The sequence below is a fragment of the Rhinolophus ferrumequinum genome, chromosome X, assembly GCF_004115265.2.
Source record: "Rhinolophus ferrumequinum isolate MPI-CBG mRhiFer1 chromosome X, mRhiFer1_v1.p, whole genome shotgun sequence".
Taxonomy (NCBI): domain Eukaryota; kingdom Metazoa; phylum Chordata; class Mammalia; order Chiroptera; family Rhinolophidae; genus Rhinolophus; species Rhinolophus ferrumequinum.
In genome coordinates this window covers 26,857,732-26,874,240 of record NC_046284.1, presented here as the reverse complement: position 1 = coordinate 26,874,240, position 16,509 = coordinate 26,857,732, and the positions used below count along the sequence as shown (strand labels likewise).

At 40.6% G+C, this 16,509-nt stretch overlaps 1 protein-coding gene across 1 annotated transcript in view; it reads right to left on the bottom strand.

The window, feature by feature from the left end:
• Nucleotides 1–16,509, bottom strand: part of LOC117034204 (uncharacterized) — a 158,457-nt gene that overhangs the window by 46,067 nt on the left and 95,881 nt on the right. The window contains 2 exon segments of the mRNA XM_033126983.1: nt 1,014–1,169; nt 1,578–1,729. Coding sequence (XP_032982874.1) covers nt 1,014–1,169; nt 1,578–1,729 — 308 coding nt within the window.

The following is a 16,509-nucleotide window of genomic DNA, read 5'->3' as shown; positions in this document are numbered from 1 at the left end:
GCACATTAGAAGGGGATCAATGTAAGTACAGTTTCATGTAGGGTCTCTGGTCCCTGCCCATCCCCTCTGACCAGGTACCTTGCTCCCCCCAATCAAGCTGAAAGGAGTTGGCTTCAAGAGGCCCCATGAACTCCCGGAGGGACACAGGTCGCACTTTCAAGACTTCCCCTTTGGGCTGCACTGGAATTGCTGTTCCAGACTCAACTGTTTCCAAAGTTCCAACAAGAGTGCATTGGGTTGTCGGTCTATTTTTTCCTGATCAACTCCCGCGGCCACAAGATCACACCAAATTTGCGTGCGTGTTACTCTCTGATGCCCACGACCTCGCCCCCTTACTTTTGACTTGGACTCCCAGGTCTTAACTTCTCAGACCTCCTGTCTTAACTTCCCTTGCCGCCAGCTTTCAACATCCCCCAGGGTGGCCACGGCGATGGTAACTTCATGGATCTGCTGCCCCACACAGGGCATAAGAATGGCAACCAAAGATCCAAAAGCACTTGCAGGGGCAGTATCCAAAACCAGATCTCTCATGCTGGTTGTAAAATGCTCGTCATCCAGCCCCCACATATTAGGGTTGAAAATAGAGTGTCTCATACCCATTTCACGGATGATTTGAGTAAGTTCCATATATGATTGCCATTTACTCACAGTGTCTGGCAGCTCGCCAGCCTCTCCCGTACTGTGCGTACTGCAGCAGTGAGCCACTCCATTAGAGTGTGGTTGCCCTGGTCTTGGGCCAACCTATGGCAATTCTGTAACTTTTGTCCCAAGGACGGATGCACTGCCACGGAGGCTAGCTTTTCCATTTCACCTGGGGAGCAGAGAATGCTGTCTATCCCCTCATCCTATCAACATAGCAGCCAAGCTGAGATAGGCTCTCCAGGGAGCTGTGGGCATCACCTCCTCAGCTCCTGCAACTCAGTGGGCATATAAGGGGTGTAGGTTGTGAACTCAGTCACTGCTGGGTTGCTGGCAGCAACGCCCCTGGGGCCCAAAGGTTGCTCATGCTTTACCTTTTGCTTCATCATGGCCTGGGCGTGGGGGTTGGGAGCTACATTGTCTCCACTCGCATCATCCACCTCTGCCTCAGAATCTCTACTGTGGGGCCCCTCCTCTAACAGGCAGACCCAAGCTTCCAGTGCCTCCCACTGGGATTGCTGGTCCCGCACCTGGGCAATTCCAGCAAGCGCTTCCTCCGAGTTATGACACAACGCAGTGAGAACCTCCTCTAACTGTCAGTCCCCAGCTTCCAGCACCTCCCACTGGGGCTTCTGATACCCCGTAGCTATCAATGCAGATTGCTAGTCCCGCACCTGGGCTATTTCATTAAGCGCATCTTTCATGTTACAATGCAACACGGTGAGGAACATCCAGCCCACACAGCCAGCTGTACCCTTTGCCTCCTCGGGCAACCACTCAGCTAGAACCTTCAGGGCCCTGTCCACGCTGGCCAGAAAGCCATCCATGTCCTCCCACCCCTCCTCGGGGGTACAACTCCTGAGAACAGTGGCTACCGGATACCACACACTCTGTGGGGGCCACATGTCCTCCTGCCCAGAGTCAGACATCATTCCTACCTGGCCGGAATCCTGCTCGCCATGCCAGGTGTCCGTTTGGGTAGAGGCCTCCGTGTAAAATGTGTACAACTCTAGGAGCCCATGGCAGCAGCAGACCACTGAAAGGAAGAGGACGCTTGCTTTGACCAATAGGGTGGCGTGCCATCCAGAGGCTTGAGAGGACCACGAATTCACTGAGAGTTCACGTTTCTCCCATGCAGATTATGTTTCCTGTTCCCAGTGCCACTCCTCATGGGCTTCCTGAGACTGAGTGTTCATATGCACAGACCTCTCCACCATCCTTCAGAGAGTTCTGGCTGGCACCATACCCTGCTTGTGAAATTGAGCTTTCATGCATATGAACTGCTCCATTAACCTTTTGAAAATCTGGCCGGCACCATACCCTGTTCACTGTGCCATGTGTCATACAGGGTCTCAGCTCCTGCTCCCCACACAAGAATGCAGGATATGGTGAGGCCAAAAAGGAACACCAACAGGGCCATGGATAGGTGGTTCATACCACTATTTCTCAATGGCGGCTGGGTTGGAGATACAGGAAGCAGGAGCCACAATCTGCTGTCTGCTTCTCTGCCAACCAACCAACCTCACTTGCTAGCTGCAATCTGCTGTCCGCTTCTCTGCCAACCAACCAACTGCCTAGCATAGCCATGGCAGTTATATTAGTGGCTAAAGGCTAACCGGTAACAGCTGATGGCCAACTAGTCACAGCTGATTGCCATCTACTACCTGAGCCAACAACTTTCCACGTGAGGCCGAGAGCCTGGAAACTGCTCTCTGGGATTCTGTCCCCACAGTGATCTTCATATTACAGAAGACAGGACATTTAGCTTTTTTCAGTGAAAGGAACACTCCTGATAGGCCTTTTGTAGATCATGCCAGTGACTTCAATTAGGGCCACTCCCACGGAAGACTATCCATGCCTATCAGCCCCAGGAAGAGGGCTTAAGGCAAAATCTAACAAGTTCAATCAGTTTCAGCTTCACAAAGGCAGAAAAATATCCAGCTAGAATGGTCTTCATGAGATAGCACTTTTATATATGCTTAGGGTATTAAAAAAAAAAAAAGATCCCTCTGTTTGCATTCTAATCTGTTCATTGCAATAACACATTCATAAAACAGTGCAACTGTGTTTGTTTTAATAGGCCATTCTGAGCAGCTGTTTAATGATCCATGGTGTTAAATGAAAACTACAGGTGTTGCAAATGCAAACCTTATGGCCCAGGGCCTCCTTTATTACTGCTCCACAATTAGCAGCCAACTGCTCTTAGGCTGCACAAAGTATTGCCACTGTCATTATTACATTAGTCTTAATTTCATTATCTGCCTAGGAGTCTTCCCAAAATGAAAAACCTGGTTGACATGGAAAAGCATAACAGTGACAAACTAAAAAGGAAAGAGAACACAAACCACTGCCTGTCCAACCATAAGCAGCCCTTAGTTAAGGGGCAAAGAGCCAGTTCAAAGGCTCAGCCCCTTGAGGAATCTTCCAGAGTGACTTGTTGGCCAAACTGAGCAGTCTTGCTGAAACTACTGGTGTTTGTGAGGATTTTATTGACTCTTTGTCATGATTCTCCAAGCTTTATTACTCTGCTATGCCAAATTACCAGAAAGCTACATAACTGGACCCTATCACTCTGACTTCTGCTTTTACACAACTATAAATTTAACCTCACATCTTCAGTTTTCCCTGAGGATACATATAATAAGCAGCAAAGAAAGAAGCCTTCTGTATTTTGTGTGAAATTATCTATAGCATCATTCATTACATAGCTCAATACCGCTTACATAAAGATGTCTAAGACAAATTCAATTAGAGCTCAGGAAGAAGTTTATCTTTCCGAGTCAATGGGTACTCTTTATTCTACAAAACTAGTAGTTCTCAATTCTGGCTGCTCATTAGAATCATCTAACAGTAAACATATTCACATGCCAGCTCCAACCAGTTAAATTTGGATTTCTAGTAGTGGGCTCTGGACAAGGCTATTGAGTTGTGCAGCTCTAGGGGGTCACCATTCATAATGTGCTTTGCCAAGCTCCAGGATTATATTCTGCAGCCAAGACTGAGAACCACTGCCCCAGAAAATGAGAGTTTTACACTTACTGCTTTTGCCTCTTTGTTTTGGGTACTAAGAAGCTCAAAACTAATTGTGTTGAATTGCAGTAGTTTTCTTCTGCCAGAATTTTTCAATATAATTTTCCCTTTGAATCCCCTTGCATTAATGACTTTATCAGTACTTTAATGTAAGCTACTGTAGTGCGGGGCGGCCTGCAGGGTCTCAGCTCCCGCTCCCCACATAAGAACGCAGGACATGGTAAGGCCAAAAAGGAACACCCATGAGCCATAAGTAGGGGAGTCATATCACTATAGTCTCATTGGCGGCTGGGTTGGAGACACAGGAGGCAGTAGCCACAGAATCCGCAATCCTCACTATGCCGCTTGCAGGCTCAGCCACCATCTTCTTGCTAGCCCCCATCTCCTCTGCTAGTGTAGCCATGGCAGTTATATTAGCGGCCTATGGCTCACTGATTACAGCTGACGGCCAACTAGCCACAGCTGATGGCCATCTAATCATAGTTGATGGCCATTTACTACCTGCGCCAGCACCTTTCCACGTGAGGCTGAGAGCCTGGAAACTGCACTCCTGGTTCTGTCCCCACAGCTACTAAACATTCCTTTGGTAGATAAAGTAAAAGGAAATAAGTAAATAAATGAAGAAAAGGATTTGTTGGGAGACACACATAGATCAATATATGGATCTCTAAGAATCACATCAAACTTAAGATTGCCAAAAATGAATTTCTGGTTCCCTTCATACTATCATACTAGCTCTCTCCCAAGTCTTCCCCATTGCAGTATAGGACGCCCTGGTCACCCAGTTTCTCAAAACTCATCCTTGACTCTTGTGTTTCATCCCACATCTTGTAAACATCATCAAGTCTTTCTAGTTCTATTTTCAAAATATATGTAAAATCCAATCACTTCTCACCAGTTCTAATATTATCAGGGGTTTTTGGGGGGAGGGTATTTTTCTTTCTTTAACCTTTTTCTTGGGAATGGTGGTAGCCTCAAACAATCCCAGACTCTCTGGGGCTTCCAGACATAAATATTTCCTGCTCAAGTTACATGAGGGCTGCAGCTCAACTGAACTCTGGTGGGCTTCTCTGGGATGAGCTTAGTTCCAGTGTCTACAAACGACCAGGCTGAAAGCCATATTATTCTCATGGTGGAGAGCAGAAGCTCAGGGACTGCAGAGCTAAACCAGTACAAGTACGTTTGAAGCTCTGCTCTGATGGAATATAGGTTACATCATCTCACATTTAATTGGCCAAATCAAGTCACATGGACAAACCCAAATTAAGGGGGAAGGAAAATACACTTGGTGTACAGGACATCTTTGCAAAGAAGATACAAATACTTTTAAACATATATACAACCACAATGACTTCAACGACTTCCTAATGCCTATCCCAGGTTCTACCCTTGTTCCCTTTATCTTTGTCTCAACACAGCAGCCAGATGATTCTTATTAAAGTTCAAAACTAGCAATGTAACTCCCTTGCTTAAAACCCTCCAATGGCTTCCTATCACATTTAAATCAAACATAAATGCTTTGTTTGTTTGTTTGTTTGTTTAAAATTCCTTTCATATGTGGTACACATATACAATGGAATATTTCTCAGCCATAAGAAAAGGTGAAATACTGCCATTTGCGACAACATGGATAGATATTGAGAATATCATGCTAAGCTAAATAAGTCAGACGGAAAAGGTCGAGAACTATATGATTTCACTCATATGTAATATATAAAACTTAAAGCAACAAATCAACAAGACAAAAAAAAAAACACAAACCAAAACACATAGATACAGACAACAGTATATTGGTTACCAGACGGAAAGTAGGTGGGGGAAGGTAGAAAATGGAAAAGAGGGTCAAATATATGGTGACATGTCACATCCAGTGCAACACAGGCAGTAAGCAAACGAGAAGGGGTGGCGAAGGGTTAAGAAAGAAACAGAAATTAAGAAGGCTATGAAACAGGGGGCCAAGGGTCTCACAGCCTCAAAGGACTGAGAGCCCCAAATCGGGCCACCTTGTGGCTTTTATTGATGCACGCACAAGAAAGTAACATTGATTTCTCCATGGTCTGTGAATTTCACACATTATACTAGGAAACTGATTTGAATTAATCACCCTTGCCTGCAAGCAGCAGAACCGTCAGTTTCAAGATGTACCTCCCCAAGGGACAAAACCTTTATGCTGAATCTTACTGAAATGGATAGATGGAGAACTGATGTTATCACATCATTCAATCTCTTCCCAAGCAGGTTGTGGGAAGGAATGCAGCCACAAAGGCAGAAGCTCTCCTTAGCCAGGGGAAGGTGGGGGTCTATGCCCACCTCTATCAACCCCGTGTGTTCTCCTGTTGGTCCCCACGTGGCTGCGCCTGGCTTGGGTTTTCCCTCTGTGGGGAATTTTACCCATCATTGGCTGACCAGCCATCCCCTGGGGCCAAACGGAGACATAAGGTGTAAGCACAAAGGTGAAGCAAAGTCCCTGAGAGGATTAGTCTCACACACACTCCTTTCTTTAGGAGTAGTTACAAGGCGACAGACGGGTAGGCTGCTGCATGACAACAGTGACAGAAAGAGATTTGACTTTGGGTGGTGAACACACAATGCAATATACAGATGATATATAACAGAATTGTACACTTGAAACCTATGTCAGCCCAATAAATTTAATAAAAAATAGTAGTCACAGGGATGCAAAGTATAGCATTAGGAATATGGTCAATAATATTGTAATAACTACCATGTTTCCCCCAAAATAAGACCTAGCTGGACCAGCAGCTCTAATGCGTCTTTTGGAACAAAAATTAATATAAGACCCGGTCTCATTTTACTATAAGACCCAGTCTAATATAATATAATATAATATAATATAATATAATATAATATAATATAATATAACATAATACTGGGTCTTATATTAATTTTTGCTCCATAGATGGATTAGAACTGATTGTCCAGCTATGTCTTATTTTCAGGGAAACATGTTATGTGTGTTGTCAGATGGGTAATAGACTTATCAGAGTGATCACTTCTCAAGTTATATAAATGTCTAATTACTATGTTGTACACCTGAAACTAATATAATGCTGAATGTCAACTGTAATTGAAAAATAAAAAAACATATATAAATTTTAAAAATTCCCTTGATCTGGCCCCTGCCTACCTCTAAGGTCTCCTTTCATAGAACTCTCCTCTTCACAAAATCTGTTCTAGTCACATTGATTCTCAAATATACCTTTCCCTTTCAGTACCTTTATACTAGCTATCTCTTCTACCTGGAATGTTCTTCCACTTGGTCTTTACAGTCTGGCTCCTTCTTATCATTCAAAAATAAGTTTAACTGTCACGTCCTCAGAGAAACCTTCCCTGACAACATAATCTAAAGTTGTTCCCCCTAGTCACTCTCTATCTTATAACCCTATTTTAATTATCTTCATGCCATATATCACTATCAGAAATTATCTATATTATTTTGTTTACATAATATATGGCTCTCTATACTCAAGTTTAAGCTGTATGAGGACAGAAGCCTTGTCTGTTTCATTCACTGTTTTATCTATAGCACCTAGAAAACATCTGGAAAATAATAGGTACTCAATAAATACTTGTTGAATGACTCAATCACTCCCCAAGTAATGCTTATCTTTGTAAATCTTAAACTAAATTTAATAACACTAGTGGATTATTCAACCATAGAATAGGAGATTGACCTAGATAAACATTCAAGTCTTATCAAATATTAAGATTTTATGGTTTTCAAGCCAACTTCCTACATTTGTATAGCAGTTTTCTGTTTGCAAAGACTTTCACAATCATTACCACTTTTGATCCTCACAATAACCCTGTGGAGTTTCCAGGGCAAGGTATTAATATAGATGAGGAAACTGCTTTATACTTTGGACCAGGATAAGGGAAAGGCTACAATTGAGAATAATACCTTTGCTGACTGATCCTTTAGCACCCAGAGAGATGTAAGCAGTATGATCTGAGGTCTTCAGGCTCCATACTTTCCCCTCCAATCCCTTTAAGACATTCAGATACTTATACTGATGTTGTACACTACCTCCAGCCAGGCACCATGTCCCAGCCATCTCTTTTTCCTTCATAATCTAGACTTTCCTATCTTATACCCTTTCATCAGCTGGGTCTGGACAGAGAAATCCCTGTGACTGGACTGTGATCTTTTCCCAAAGCAGTTTGTTCTCCCCTTGTGAAAGGAAACAATCTCCGGAAATAAATGAGGTGAGATTCTCTGGTGTAATGCATTAGATTGAGTCTGGACAATGGTGAGTGTCATGTCTGACTATTTCCCTGTCTTCAGGTAAGCAGAGAGAGAAAGAGATGGGCCAATTTTACCATCTCACAAAAAACAGTATTTCCAATATGGTCTCCAATATGGAATTCTGTTTGAGGACTAGATGGCCAAAGAAATCATTTCAGGAAGACAACAATAAACTCAGTTATGGGCAAGCAACATGCTTTTCCATTGGTAGGATTCATTAAAGTGTGGCCCAACAAATGAGCCATCCTCTACAGTGTGTAACTGTCCTTGGAACAAATTTCAGGTAGAGACAGAGCCGGTTGAGGCATGTTCAAATCCTCCACCCACCACCTGCCAGTGTTCAGAGGTTGTCACAGAAAGCCTTGCTTCTGTTGGTTCTGCTAACAGAGTTGGTGTTTGCCTTTGGCCCCTGAAAAGCCCTGCCTCACTCTAAGGAAGATCACCCACCCTGGTTATCTGTTCTCACTAAGAAAGGGGGTTAAAGTCAGAGAAGAGGAAAACAATCCAGCTCGATGAGACAGCAAGGCATCAGTGGGGTTCAGAAAACACTTTTAAACTTAAATTTGGGGAACATTATGCTTAATGAAAGGTAAAGGGGAATGCAAATGATCACCACATGGCCCTGTTTACAAAATAGGAAATGCATAATAATGGAGGACTTCAACAGTGATTAACTACCACCACCCCTTTAGTGGATCCTAGTATAATTCCCTCCGTTCCAAATGAGAATTTCCACTTAAGGTACCTTAGCATGCATAATATGGTCAGGTACAAGTATACAGGCATAGACAAGCATAACTAGAGACAAGCGTAACTAGAACATAAAATTTTGTATGGTTACAGAGGAATTGACATTTGGAGAAATAAAGAGGGGGTCTGATCATGCAAGATGTTGCATGGAAGGCTGAGAAGTTTGGACATTCATTTAATGATAATTACTGATTTGGCCAGGGGAAATTGGTGGGCAGTGGGTAATACAGCAAGGAAGGAGCTAGTTGTGAATGCTAGGTCTGACATTACTCATAGGTACAATAAGCTGTTTAACTATAGGAATTTGAGCAGCACCAACAAGTCCCCTCAATTTGTCAAAGCTCCCTCCACTGACCCAGCCACTATCACACCTGAAATCCCAATAACAATATCACAACAACAACCTTTACTGAGCACTTATTATATTCCAGGATCTATTCTAGACACATCACATAGATTATTACTCACTCCTCTAGTTATTAAAGATATTAAAAATCCTTCATAAAATGCATAAGTTATCTGGGGGTAATACACTATCAACTGCTAACATCTAAATATTCACTAGATCATCATATTAATGAAGGGTAGTATGCACAGAAAAAACATGATGAAAAAAATTTCTAGAAGATTCGTTTGACAACTGTGTAGAGAATAAATTAAGACTGGAAATAAGCTAGAGCCCTGCACATGAGTTAGGAAGCTGCTTTATAGGAAATCCTAATGCAAAATAAAAGATTAAGTTGTAATTGATACATTTGTAAGTTTTATAAATTTGGAGATATATATGTGAGTGTGCGTATATACTATATGTATGTATGTATGTATACACCACACACACACACACATACACTATTTATGTATTTACAAGAAAACAAGCCCAATCAAATAGGTCTTTTTAAGCGGTAAATGCATAGCTGTGGGTATCCAAAGGGAGGCCAAGAACTAAGTTTTAGAGTTAGTTTTGGCACTAGAGAGAGCTGAATTACTCTGCATAAGAAAATTTGTAATATCTTTATATTCCCCCAAGAGGATAGGAGCAAAAAATAAAGAAAAGGGAAGAGGCATGAGCAGAGAACAAGACATCTAAGCAACATAGTGGGAGACTGGAGCTCAGGTTACAGAAATGGCTGAGGGTCTTAGAAACACAAGGATGGCTACCACCCCATTTGACGTTGTTTGCATGCTTGTGGTAAAAATTCCCTCCATATCCCCCAAGCTTCAATAAAATATGCCACATTCACTTTCCTTGTGTGAGTGGATTGTTGGAAAATTTTTTTTTTGGTGTTTTTCCCTCTCACTTAAAGCAGGAAATGATAAAATGCAAAAAGGGTGCAAAAATTCCAATTCTACATAGATTGAGCCTACAATCTGCAATCTGTAAGTGAGCTTTTTAAAAAAGAAAACTGATCAAGGTAGAATATTGCAAGCCATGGGCCAGTGTCAGGCAGGGAAGCTGCAACTGCACTATCAATTAGAACATTCTAATACCCAGTTATGAAGACTGACACTTTGGAAGTAATTAAGTATTAGATATTTTTAGGTAATTGCTGCTACAGGAACACACAACTTGTACATTTGGGAGATTGAACACTTGATAGTGGCTTCTTCCTTAGAGGCTATACTGTCTTAATTTCCCTTATCATTTTCAAAACCTATGGTGTTTTGTGATTGCCTCAAGCATAGCAATTGATCAAATGTGAACCAAAAGGGAACTGCCACTTCTTCTCGTTTGCTAAGTATCATGAAAAACATCAGGAGCATATTGGAATATCAGACTAAACCACAATGACAGAAATAGCCCATTGACATACTAGATTCCCATTAAGAGCATACAGTGCTACAGCTTATTTCCTACAGCTAGTATGGGGATTCAAGAGGCAACAATAGTTCTGTCAATATGCTGAGATTGTCAAAGATGTCTCTTTCCAGCCAGAGGGAGGAAAAAGAGGAAAATCTTAGCTGATCATTATTTTAGTTAATATATTGGTATTGTGTTTCCCTCCATGTGATCAAACCCTAGGCTACACATTGTGGGGGAGACAAAAGGGGCCTTAATACCAACAACAAAGAATTCAGAGCAACACTTTTGGATAAAATCATAGAATTGTAAAGCTGGAAGCCACCTTGGGAATCAGCTGCCTCATTGGTCCTCAGCCGGGCCCATACATTAAAATCATCCAGGAACTTTACTACACTATCACGCCTGGAACTTACCCTGAACAATCAAATCAGATTTTTTTAAATATATTTCATATATATATATATATATATATATATATATATATATATATATATGCTCTCCAGGCAATTCTAATGCCATCCATGGTGAAGAACCACCTATTCATCCAACACCCTTATTTTACAGGTGAGAGAACTGAGACCCACAAAGTCATACACTTATAACAAATCTCAGGCCACTGCACTCCCAGAGAGTGCTCTTTCCCCTCATGCAATTCTGCTTCCTGTCAAAGAATCCAAGACTTAGAGAAGGTAAAGAATTTGTTCAAGTTCACAAAGATTGTAAATGACAGAACTGAGACTTGAACCCAGTCTGATTCCACAGGCAGGTCATTTAGCCACTATGTTGTTTGCATCCCGAAATGAAGACAAGCAACAGTATCAGGCTTACTGCCAAGTGATACTGACACCAGCAATGCTAGAGTAATGCAGAAAAGGAAGCTGTGCATAGGAGGCAGCCATATATTTCAGCTGAACCTGGTGATCCAGGTAGGATTTGGAGAAGCTGACTTGCCAGGTTGAAGGGAATGATGTCAGTGAAGGAATGGAGATGGGATTCCACAAAGTGTATAATGGAATCAGGTCATCATTCTTTAAACAATTTCAGACTTGCAAGAATATTAGTACAGAGAACTCCTGTAGACTCCACCTGCACCACATTCATGCTGTTCTGTCTCTTTCTCTCTTTGTCTGTTTGTCTGTCTGTCACTGTCTAGCTTTCTCTGTCTCTCTCTCTTTCTCTCTCTCTATACACACACACACAAACACAAACTCACACACACAGACATATACACATAGATCAGCTTTGCTTTGGGATGCAGCTAGCATAGTGGCTAAATGCACAGATAGATATATATATATATATATATATATATATATACACACACACACATATATGCACAGATATATAATTCTAGATATAAATATATAACAAATAATTAGTTCCTGTATATTATATTGTTGCGGAAAACAGTGAGGACCGAGAAACTCAAGCGACACGCAGACATCAGGGAGAACACAACTTTATTTCGCCAGCGGGCTCAGCGGGATCCTTTCCAAAGACTGAGCACTCGCTGGAGTCTGGTGTTTTGTTATACAGCATTAGGCTTCCGGGTTTGGGAGGGTTCATGCCATTGCTATTGCGACGCTAAGGGATTGGTTAAAGCTGGTCGGGGTACCAGGGAGGTCCGTCCCTAAATGCTGTGATCGCTAGATACTGCTCTGACAGGAAAGCCCCTAACGGGCTGTGCCTGCAGGAAAAGTGCTCTAGCAAGGTATCAGAGGAGGGAGGGGGACGGGAAAGCCCTTAACGGCTGTGCTCACAGGAAAACTGCTCTAACAATATATATATATATTGTTATATATATATATATTTATTTATATATATATACAATATATATATATTTGTATATATTTATTTAATATATGCTTATATAATTTATTTTCTGAACCATTTGAAAGTAGATTACGTACACCAGTTCCCCTTAGGCCCTAATATTCAGTTTGTATCTCCTAAGGACAAAGATATTATCTTAGGTAATCACAGTACAGTTATTAAATTCAGAAAATTTAGCATTGTTACAATACTCGTATCTGATCTACTGCCTATATTCTTAATTCATCAATTGTACCAATTATGTCCTTTATGGCATTTTGGTTCCTCCAGTACAGGAAGCAACCAAACATCGTGATTGGATTTGGTTGTCATGTCCTTTTAGCTTCCTTTAATTTCAAACACTTTCTTGGCCTTTCTTTATCTTTTCTGACATTGACATTTTTTAAAAGTAAAGGCTCATTGTTTTATACACTGTTCTTCAATTTTGGTTTGTCTGATGTTTCCTTATGATTAGATTCAGGTTATGCATTCCCAGCCAGAAAACAATATAAGTAGTGTATCTTACTGAGAGTATCCCATTTGGAGGACACAATGTCTATCTGTGATATTGATTTTGATCTCCTGGTTCTAGGCATTGTATAGTTTTTCCATGGCATACTCTTTTTCACTTCATAACTAAAGTGCAGTCTATGAGGAGACACTTTGAGGCCATGCATATATCTAGCTCTTCATCAAATCCTTTTGCCAAAGTTAGCGTCTATTGATGATTCTTGCCTAAATCTTTCTATACTATGTTGGCAGCAAAATGGTGATTTCCCAGCTCCATGACTTCCTCCACATAAGTCAGCTGGCATTCTACTGTAAGTAATTCCTTCTCCCCTATCCGTTTATCTGTTTATTATTTGTGTTCACTTCAATGGTTCCTATGCCTAGCTCTGTTCACAATACAGACTGGCTAAAATGTTTTGGTAGAAGCCTGCAGAGGCTCCAAATTGTTTTGGTACTTTAAGAGAGAAACAAGGCAGGAGTATCCAGAGATAAAGGGGGGGGACTAACAAATCTATAGGAAGTCTTCCTGGTGGGTTAAACCAGACAGAACACCTATTAAATGCAAATGTACATAGCAATAGACCTGATATCCAAACAAAAGCAATTTGCTTATTGATTGAATATACTGTACCTATTTACATGTAGCATCTCAACTTTCTACCACCAGCCCAGCAAGGATTGTTCCTGGAATCTAGTTTCTACCACCAACCCACCCGCTGAAAAAAAAAAAAAAGAAAAGAAAAATTGCATTCAACTAAATGCATTATGAGTTAGATTTCTCACAGCTCCAGAAATGGATATACATTTCTGAGCTGGTTTGGCAGAGAGTGAGGGACTGGACTACAAGAGGTGGTAACTCATCTGATAAAAATCAATAAAACTGTGGGAAAAAATCAATCATGATGAGATTTCAGGGTTTGTTAGCAGTTCAGTTAGGGTTTGTGCAAACCAAACCAGCAACATTCAGACACATTAACGATTAAGAGCTGATGAGGCCCAGGGAAGATTTTATTATCAGTACATTTAAATAATAGGATTGCAAATCCAAAGTGTACTTTAGGGACTGATGAATTTGGATTCAGGTTGAAACAAGTCATGTGAAGAATATGCATCAAATTTCTTCATTAAAGCACAGAGAGAAGACCATATCTTTCCCTAGTGTATTTATTTTTCTCTCCCATTTTAACCCCTTCCCAAAAGCAGACTGAAATATGAGTCCATGCAGTAAGAGCCAGGTCTTACCAGGCCAGCTGAGTTTGGGATTACCTTCTCTCTGTTTCCCTCTCACATAGAGAATCTGCAAAGCAATGATTTTTTTATATTTTCTGGAACTGAAAATCCTAATTATGGTGAACAAGGCTGATACAAACTTTGCTCACGCTGTCTTTCAAAAGATTTTTCTGCCACCTCAGAATGTAAAAAGTTGTGAGGGAGATATGGTCTGCATAAGAAAATGCTGGAATGTTTTGGAAATGTCAATAGTTAATAGGCCTAAAAAGACATTTTTTTTTAATTTATTGGGGTGACTTTTTAAAAAGATATCATTCAGACAACTAGTTACTTTTGTGGGAGCTCCCATAAGACTATTGGCTGATTTCACAACGGAAACTTTGCAGGCCAGAAGGGGATGGCAGGAAATATTCAAAGTGATAAAAAGCAAGGGCCTACAACAAAACAATTCTAATCAGCAAGGCTATTATTTAAAATTAAAGGGGAAATAAAAGCTTCCCACACAAGAACAAGCTAAAGGAATTTATTACTACCAAGAAAGTATTACAAGAAAAGTTTAAAGGGACTTCTTTAGAAAAACAAGGGGGAAAACAAAGAAACAAAATAAGATCAAACATATAAATGATAAAATGGCAATAACTATGTACCTATCAATAATCACTTTATTTTTTAAATTTTTAAACTAGTTTCAGGTGTACAAAGCAACATAATAGTTAGACATTTAAACCCCACAAAAAGTGATAACCCACCCCCAAGATACTACCCCTCTGACATCTTATATAGCTGTTAAAATTCCATTGACTATCATCCCTATGTTGTACTCTACATATGACTATATATACCTATATATTTAGTTATAGTTGACATTCAATATTACTCTACTTCACCCTCAGGTGTATAGCACATTGGTGAGGCATCTACACAGTCTATTAAGTGATCCCCCTGATAAGTCTATTGCTCATCTGGCATCTCACATAATATTTGCAACATTGTTGATGATATTCCCCATACTGTATTAACTACCAATTTGTATTTCTTAATACCTTCACCTTTTTCACCCTGCTCTCAACCCCATTCCCATCTATCACCCTGATAGATGTAGTACCTATCTGGCACCATACCTAGTTATTACAATATTATTGACTATATTCCTTATGCTATACCCTACATCTCTGCATGACTACTCTATAGCAACCAATATGTACTTCTTAATCCCTTCCCCTTTTCAACCATCCTTAACCCACCTCCCATCTTAAACAAGTTCCTCTAAGATTCCTTGTAATACTGCTTTGGTGGTGATGAACTCCTTTATCTTTTTCTCATATGAGAAGCTCCTTATGTGTCCTTCAATTCTAAACTATAGCTTTGCTGGGTAGAGTAATCTTGGTTGTATGTCATTGCTTTTCATCACTTGGAATATTTCCTGCCACTCCTTTCTTGCCTGCAAAGTTTCTGTTGAGAAATCAGCTGACAGTCTTTTTTTTTATTTATTTATTTATTTATTTATTTATTTATTTATAATTAAAGTTTATTGAGGTGACAATTGTTAGTAGAGTTACATAGATTTCAGGTGTACAATTCTGTAATACATCATCTATATATCACATTGTGTGTTCATCACTCAGAGTCAGTTCTCTTTCCATCACCATATATGTGATCCCCTTTACCCTCATTTACCACCCCATTCCCCCTTACCCTCTGGTAACCACTAAACCACTAGACTAAACTATAGTCTGAGTCTATGAGTTTTTGTTTCTTCATTTGTTTGTCTTGTTCTTTTATTGTTTTCAGTTTTATATACCACATATCACTGAAATCATATGGTTTTCGACTTTTTCTGTCTGACTTATTTTATAACAGTGCAGCTTTATTTATGGTGGCCAAGACATGGAAACAACCAACGTGTCCTTCGATAGATGATTGGATAAAAAAATGTGATGTATATACACAATGGAATACTATTCTGCCATAAGAAAATATGAAATAGTACCATTTACAACAACATTAATGAATCTTAACATTATTATGCTCAGCTGCCAGTCTTCTGGGGGCTCCCTTGTAGGTAACTAACTGCTTTTCTCTTGTTGTTTTTAAGGTTCTTTTTTTTTTTCTGTTTCTTTTTTTTTATTTTTTAATTTATTGTGGTGACAATTGTTAGTAAAATTACATAGATTTCAGGTGTGCAATTCTGTATCACATCATCCATAAATCACACTTGTGTTCACCCCCCAGAGTCAGCTCCCCTTCCATCACCATACATTTGCTCCCCCTCACCCTCATCCCCCACCCCCCAACCCCTTTACCTTCTGGTAACCACAAAATTACGTTCCCCAGATTAATTTTCAAACCCGTGGCCATCCTGTAGTCACCGACTGCCCTCCAATCCCCTCACCCTCCCCCCCACCCCCACCCCCTCCCGCCCATCTAGCAACCCTCAGTTTTTCCTCATTGTCTCCAAAACTGTTTCTGA